The sequence below is a fragment of the Henningerozyma blattae genome, chromosome 8, assembly GCF_000315915.1.
Source record: "Henningerozyma blattae CBS 6284 chromosome 8, complete genome".
NCBI lineage: Eukaryota > Fungi > Ascomycota > Saccharomycetes > Saccharomycetales > Saccharomycetaceae > Henningerozyma > Henningerozyma blattae.
In genome coordinates this window covers 387234-395673 of record NC_020192.1, presented here as the reverse complement: position 1 = coordinate 395673, position 8440 = coordinate 387234, and the positions used below count along the sequence as shown (strand labels likewise).

General features: G+C 31.4%; 3 protein-coding genes across 3 annotated transcripts; 1 reads left to right on the top strand and 2 right to left on the bottom strand.

Moving 5' to 3' along the window:
• Positions 1–630: 630 nt before the first annotated feature.
• Positions 631–1659, top strand: MRP1 (mitochondrial 37S ribosomal protein mS43; the record flags this gene model as incomplete). The annotated part of the gene is made up of 1 exon (XM_004181929.1): positions 631–1659. The coding sequence occupies one exon, from the start codon at positions 631–633 to the stop codon at positions 1657–1659; it is 1029 nt and encodes a 342-aa protein (XP_004181977.1).
• Positions 1660–2266: 607 nt separating this feature from the next.
• Positions 2267–4030, bottom strand: TBLA0H01700 (Pal1 family protein; the record flags this gene model as incomplete). Its single annotated transcript, XM_004181928.1, has 1 exon — positions 2267–4030. One exon carries the CDS (start codon positions 4028–4030, stop codon positions 2267–2269), a length of 1764 nt encoding a protein of 587 aa, XP_004181976.1.
• A 1381-nt stretch (positions 4031–5411) lies between these two features.
• Positions 5412–8114, bottom strand: SFB3 (Sfb3p; the record flags this gene model as incomplete). Its single annotated transcript, XM_004181927.1, has 1 exon — positions 5412–8114. The coding sequence occupies one exon, from the start codon at positions 8112–8114 to the stop codon at positions 5412–5414; it is 2703 nt and encodes a 900-aa protein (XP_004181975.1).
• Positions 8115–8440: the final 326 nt, after the last annotated feature.

Below are 8440 nucleotides of genomic sequence, written 5' to 3'. Positions count from 1 at the left end.
CAAATCGAATCAGTCAAGTGGTGATCAATTACTTTCTACACATTTACTTGCAGTTTTAAACACACTTCGATCAATTTACAGGAATAATCATTGCCTTGTCATTGATAGCTTAATTCCAGATACCGTACTTCTTGCTTTGTTGAAATCATAGTTTCAAAAGAAATGGCAGTTCTTGTTAAACCGTTGGCTATTCCTATTGAGACCAATATTGTAACTTGTTTTGTTAATATCTATAGATATACTTCCAAGTATGAACTTTATTGTTTTGACCATATTGGGGATACTTGTCCAAGGTTACTGTATTGGTTACTGTATGGTGTTCTGTGGGACGGGGATATAAAGATATAATGCTGCATGAGGAAGTTAATGTCAGGTGTAACATTGCCTATATGGTATTAGGGTTTAGATAACTATTGCCAGGGTTACTGATATATTCGGGGTTGATTTCAATATATAGTAGGGTTCTTTTTTAAAAAAATTTTAGGGTTTCAGTCCGGGTTACTAAAAATCTTGGGTTAAATATTAAAAGTATCTTAGAGTATATGGATGTAGATATTATATATAATATATAATATTGATTTAATAATTACAAAGATAAATTATTAAAAAAATTATATCCAAAACACATTCATGTGGGGTACAAGCAAAGTAGTGACTAATCTGTTAAGGAGCTGTAATCTCAGACTAGTGACAAAGAGAAATCTTCATGCTGGTGGATTAAAGAACCTAATTCAAATATCATCCTTAGATGGATTATTTTCAAAAGAAGGTCTAGATAATGCATGGTTCAATAGATCTAAGATGTATGTGAACCAATTAAATGCTCACTTGAATAATCAGCAGACTTCTTCGTCAGCAGCTGATATGTTATCTTCATTAAATATAAGTAACTTAGAGAGTTTTATTTTGAAATATTCTAAATCAAGTGATAAAACAGATTTGGTCATTCTAGCTTCTTTATTGTATAATTTACAATTCTCTCTATCGTCTTTAAGACCCAGCCTTACTTCAGTAGCTTTGCTAAAGGAAAAGCCAAAGACATTATATAATAATGATGTTATTTCTGTTTTATCATCAAATAGTAATAACCCATCAACTATTCAAGGTACTGAGGCTCTCTCTCAGGCATTAATTGGTTCATTTGGTTCCATTGAGGAATTTAAGACTAATTTTATAAATTCTGCTCTTTCAATTTCAGGTGATGGTTATACTTGGTTAGTGGCAAGACATAAGAAAAACAATTTTTCTTCTTCATCATCTTCTCTAGTATCAGATGGGTTATTTGTAGTCAATACGTATAATGCAGGTACGCCTTTCAATATTGGGAAAGTAGGTCATTTGAATGAAATTACTTCGAAATTAAGTAACAATAAGAATATGGAAAACAAGAGCCAACAAGATAATTTAGACATGATGGTAGATTCTACATCTTCGTCAATTTCATATCAGAAGTCCGTGACAGAAGCTCAAAATTATGATAGATTCGATCATAATATTCACTACATACCAATATTGGCAATTGATTCCTCTCCAAAAGCTTATTTAACTGATTATGGTTCATTTGGTAAAATATTATATTTGAATAACATTTGGAATTCTATTGATTGGAATGTTGCTCAATCAAGATTACCAAAAATTGAATTGGCCTATTTGTCTTAAAATTTCATCAATGAATTACACTGCACTTTGTAAATATGTACATATATATTCATTTTTCTCATTAATTTGTATATTTAATTTTAATTTATTTTAATTTTCCTCACCCTCTCTTTTTGTATGGTAATATTATTATTTAATCTATATTAATGTACAAAGATTTATATAATCATGATAAAAAAAAATAATAGATAGATATATAAAAGTTTATGTGAGAGGAATAATTGTATCAGATGGTTAATGGAAATGGGAAAAATATGAAGTAAAAAAAAAAAAAATTAATAACAGGTAATATGGGAATGGAAAGTTGTATGATTAGATTGATAATATATTATGTGTCATTATTCAAAAGAATTTTAGTATATGCATGTTGAACTAATATTAGCATCATTGACCTCTAGTAAATTAAGTTGTATTTGATTATTGCATACAATAAAGTATGACATTTTGTATTATAGTTAGTCTATCTACTTATAAATATAAATCCTATTGGGTATGCTGTATTGATAAATATGTAGGAATATTGTATTGTTTTCATTATTGTTATTTTATTTTAAAGCGATAACATGTATTGTTATTTAATTTTTATAATTATTATTATTAATGTCATTCAATTTTTTCTACCAACTTTTAAACTTTTAACCCTTCTTAAAAATTTATTCCCAGTGGATGTCTTTTTAACAGTATTATTTGGTAAATCCAAGTATACATCTTCATCAAAATCATCATGAATCTCGTTATTTTCATTATTATAGCCCTTAATATTATTGGTGTTATTATTATTGCCATTACTATAAGAATTGAATGAATCAGGTTTTCTTTGATACGATTGTAAATTAGTATTGCCATATCTTGATCTATCATATGTTCCAGCATGTCCAAAATCACCGGCGTTACCGCCATGGCCATTATTAGTGTCGTTATAATTGTATTGAGAATTGTTATTACTACCCATTCTTTGTGAAAAAGTTTTGTTTCTACGAACGGTATTGTTGCTTGGCATTCTATTTTGAGAAACTGGAGCTGGCGCTGGTGCACCATCTAAAAATGTTGATGAGCCTAATCCTGCAGTTGTTTCACCATGAACGGCCTCAGCTTTTGTTCTAGTATCTAAAAAGACCATATTTGTATTTCCAGGTCTAATTACATCTTTATTATTTAAACTTAAATGTCTTGATACACCCATAGTACTACCGATGGTGCCTGCTCTTCTAACACCATTTGAATTGACTGACGAATAAATGTGGTCTTCATCATCAATGCTTTCTCTACCAAATAATTCATCCATAGCAGATTTGGCAGTTGATGCACCACCAATGGTACTATTTGGACCATCTGCTGGAAATGCCATAACAGGTGGTGCCTTCGCATTTTTATTTCTATGTGGAGTAACTGCGTCAAATGGACCATCATGATGGAATGAACCACCAAATAGGCCAGTAACATCCAATTTATCAATTGTATCCACATTTTTAGGTATAATCATTTTACTTTTCCTCTTCTCCTTGGATCTACGACTTCTATGACGACGTTCACGCTCACGTTCACGTTCATCATCAGAGCTACCGTATGAATATCTATCATCATCCGCATCTAAAGATGAACGATGTGTTGGGCGATGGCCATCACCGGCATTTGAACGAGCACGTTCGCGATGAGAATGATGATGATGAGACTGTGCATGACCATTAGAAATAGAAGACGAATGATGTTGACGAGTGGAACTTGAATGACTGGATTTTTCCTTTGGATAGGAACCATTAGCTCTCTTTGGGCCAGCAGCCTCTTCATAGGATGGAGGAGGTAGAGCAGATGTTTTACCAGGTGGTTGTCTCATATAAGGTTCTTCCTCTACACTTCTTCTAGTATCTCTTTGTCTTAACATTTTCTTCTCATCTTCAGCAGTTGGGTATCTAGGTGTATTGTTAGTGCGGTTCTTAGCAACGTCATCATTTGAAGTGACAGTGATAGTAGTGGAATTCTTATTACTTTTATAATCCTTTGCAGGAATTGAATATGAAGTCTCTTCCACAAAATTATTATCATTAGCAAGATCATCTAAAAATGGATTTGTAGCGGCATGTTTCATGGAGTGAGGTGAAGAGTTATTGGTATTTCTATAACTTGAAATATTATTTGTTGTTTGTGCGCCTCTTTTTACATATAAATCATTATCATCATTATATAAACTATCTTCTTCGGTGTAAGATAAAGTGATGTTACCTTTTCCACGAGAGTTATTTGATGTATCCCATGGCCTATTTTGGTTATCATTTTGGCTTTGACTCATGCTAGTATCTGTAAGACCGTGTCTAAATGGATTATTAGATGCAAACGGACGGTTGTTATAGCTATCGTTAATATTTCCGCTCATCTTATCCTGCTATAGCTTACTATTATTCAGGTAAGATAATTTAAAATGCAAAAGTTGTTTTCAAAAAATAAATATTATGGTAGTAAAATAGTTCAGTAGAATATATTACAATGACTTGTATACCAATAATTTGCTAGGATAAACTTTAGAAAAGTATTCGACGTGCTGAATTAGTATAGTTTAAAATATAGTTAGATTAAACTTTTAAATAAAAAAAAACAATAATAATATAATATAATATAATGTAATAAACGGAAATAATCAAATAGTAGACTACTCTATTGAAAAATCAGAAAATCAAAAAAAACAGTTTGTTGTTATAATAAAGCTGTCGAATATTTAGAGAGTATATTGGAATTGATAAGTTCAAAATCTTCGAGAATAATTTTTTAAAGTAGAAATAAAATTATCAAATGTATCAACAATTGAAAAGAAAAAAAATTGTAAAAAAAAATGAAAATGAATAAAATCTTTCAATACTTGACACTAATTTGTCAATTCAAATAATTGTATATTTACTTTTTTTAATTTTCTTTTTGCAAAATATTTCAATATTAATTTGGAATTATCTACAGAATATTTCAATTATTTCAATTATTTGAGTTATTTCAGTTATCATTTTTCCATTTCCCAGATCAAAGAGTAAGAATGGAAAAACAAAATTTTCGTGATACACCGGGTAACGTTCTCTTCGCGTCTCGGACAAAAAGGGAAATTTATATATTCTGTGAAATTCGATGCCCAAATCGCGAAATAACGCGATTCGGCTGATAATAAGAATAGTCAGGAATAGTCAGGAATATTCAAGAATAGTTAAAAAAATACAATTATTAATAGTTAAGAATAGTCAACAGAGTTTTAAGGTTCTTGTTCAAGCATAAAAGGTCATGGAATAGCTGAGAGCCACTCGAAAGCCCAATTTAGAATAATGATAAGGAGCATTCTGGAGCAATGTTCGAATTCTTGGCCTGACTAAAATACTTTGGCGATTAAATTCGTCAATTAGTCTAATAGAATCACAATATTTGCTTAGCAGATCAGTAATTTCCCAAAACTCTATCATTACTCTTTGTAGTAAGAGCTCTTGAAAGATCTGTATATATATTTATCTGCTTAAACAGTTAATTGGTTACTACTATTTGTTGATTATTTTGATTTTTTTTCTTATATATTAGTATCTAATGGTCTTTATATTTATTATATTTTTGGAAGTTGTATAAAGATTATTTAATACTATTATGGTATCCGTTTTGGGCCTAAATTTTCTATTTGGTAAATGTTTTATCGTTTACTTTACATATATTGATAATTCAATAGATTAGCACATTTATGAAATCCACAATAATATTTTATAGTATCATTGGGACGTAAATTAGCAGGTTTATTTACCTGCCTTGATAAAATTTTGTTTCTTCAAATTATCTTGAATACGACGATGTAATGTTACCAAATAATTATCAGCGGCTTCGATCTTACTCATTGATTGATCTTCCACAAAAATATGGGAAATTACACTGCTATAATATTGGTCAATATTTGGCCTTAATAAGACTAGAGGAATATAATTTCTATTTGTAATTTGACGCCAATATTGTAATACATTGGATACTTTTCTGTTGATATCAGTATCAGCTTCTGGTAATGACCCACTAAATAATGATATTTGGTTTAATTCAATGGATGGATCCACAGATAATAAATCTTGTAATAGCATTCTATTAGTATGTTCGTTAAACCATAAGTAAACGACTTCACCATTGAAGATTAAATAAGCACCACCATCTTGGAAATGGGAGTAACCGGCTCTTACTGACAAATTTTCTACTGAATCTTGACCAATTTGAATCAATTGATCATTCTCATCAAAGAATGTTAAATCATGAGATTCTAATAAGACATGAGTTGGGATAATTTGTGGATATAATTTATAAGATAATTGAGCACTATTGAATTGAGAATATTTTAATTTATCAAAAACTCTATCATTACCACGAGAACTTTGATGATTTGGTCTCATTAACTCAGATTTTTGAAAAGAAAGCATATAAACAGGTAATGTCTTCAAAGTATCAGGTAATACTAATTGAGTAGAGGAACTGCCACTCACTAAAGCTCTATATTGAGTTAAGATATCAGACATTTTGGAATCTATGATTCTTCTAGTTTCAGCAAAATTACAATCGCCCAGCGTTTCAATAACATCTTTAATCATTATTCTTGCTACAGCATTTTGATTGATAAATTTGAAGACTTCTCTGACACTATCAGAGACAGCACCCGATGCATTCAAACAACGAACTTTTCTAACACCATCAATATCAGTATATAACAATGCAGCTTGGAAATGAACATCATCACCTGATTTAAGTTTTTCATCGTATTTAAATAAGACATCGATAATTGTATTTTTGGTCAAACAAGAAACTAAAGGATCACGGGTAATACCATCAGCAGATTCCAAGTAATATTCAAATGGAGAAATACCATTAGAACTACGTACTTTGAAAACACCTTGATAACCTACAATGTTGGAAATGTTTTGAATCATATCGTTAATAATACGTCCATCATCTACGCCATGACGGAAGTGAGGATAATAGTTGACCAAACCTGATGTAACTTGTGAAGGGAAAGTAGTTGTAGCCATATCAATGTAACCAGCATTTGTAACATAGGTATCAACTGAAATATTAGATTTTAATAAATCATATGCAATCTTGTTGTAAAAATCACTGTCACATTTCAAGTTTTTTCTTGTAGCATCATCTCTTTTGTTAACCAAGATACCATTACCACAATTAGGTAACGCATTCAAGGTACAAATAATTTTACCACCATTACCCTTGGTAATGGTGTCCAAGGCTAGTTTAGCTGCTTGTAAAGCAGATCCAAAACAAGAATAGGCGACATGACTATATTTGTCCATATTAACAAAGTTTTCAATTTTTCTAAGGGTATCATAAATTACATTAATAGCATCATCTGGCTTAACAAACATACCATTATAAAATGGTAAAAATACGTCATCTAATTCGGAAACAATATATTCTTGAGTAGTTTCCGCATCTGGTCTTAAATTGTAAAACTTTAATTTGTTATCATAGGCAATAATGGCAACTTTACAATTTGGTTGATTGTCGGCAATGAAATCAATAGAAGATCTAACAGAATCAATAGCGGCCAATGAACTGCCATTCTCATTAGCCAATACAGAAACGTCAATTAAAAATACATAATGCAATGGCATTGGTTCAACCTCTTTGACGGCATTGTATAATGGTGGAACTTTGAAGTCTACACTACCTCTATGTAATTCTGGTTTTGTAGCAATATCGGACCGTCTGCCATCAATGCCCATTGGTGCAAAGTGTTCTGATGGAATTGGCATTTTGACCTTACAAATATTACACACCGCATGAGAATCATAAGTGAATTGAAATTTAGGATTAGCATAAGCACGACAACGTCTACAACGCAATGGGCCATGATCACTTTCAATTTCAACTACGGGAACAGGCGCAGTAGGAACAATGGTAGCAAAAGGTTGAACGGTAACACCTAATGGTAATTTCGTTGCAGCCCTCATCAATTCATCTCTTGGAACATTGTACATGGATAAACTCATTAAACGTGGATCACAGGTACCTTGATCAGCACAATAAAATTGTGTGGTAGATAAAGGTGGAACAGAATCAGTTGCCGTTTCAAAACCTTTTTGTAAATAGTTTAATTGATCTTCCCATCTCTGTGTTGGAACTAAATGGGATGTATTTTGAATTGGGCTTGCAACTGACGCGTGTCTAACATGGCCAAAGTTATCTTTTGTTGCAGATGACACAGGACTATTAAAAGCCTTTGGTGTAAACACTCTATTGTTTGGACTATTCATATTTTGGGAATCAGCCATACCAAATTCAGGAGGTGTTGGCATTGGTGGAGTGGCAAAGGCATTTGGTGGTACAACAGTAGCCATATTATGATAAGCTCTGTTTGGCCTACGGTTTTTTTTCATCTGAATGCCCGTATTGGCATTTTGATCCAGAGACAATTGTGAAATGTTTGATGTCAAATTCTCTTCAGACATTGTCAATCAGCAACCTACTCGATTGGAAGTATGAAACTTACCGTTATATCTTGGATTTCCAGTTGTTTTATAGCTATTAAAATGTTTTCTTTTACTTAGGTGAAAAGTTTATTTTATTTGCAACGTGTAATGTTATTTTACCGGCATGAGCTTTTGACAACAAACTCGTAAAAAGTGTCCGAAAATGTTGCGACGGTAAATAAAGAATGTATACAAAACTTAATTTCGCAATGAAAATGAAAAATTAATGTAGGTATCTTATTTAGTATACAATATATATATACGAAAAATTCCATCTATAATGTACTTGGTAGTTGGTATAAATA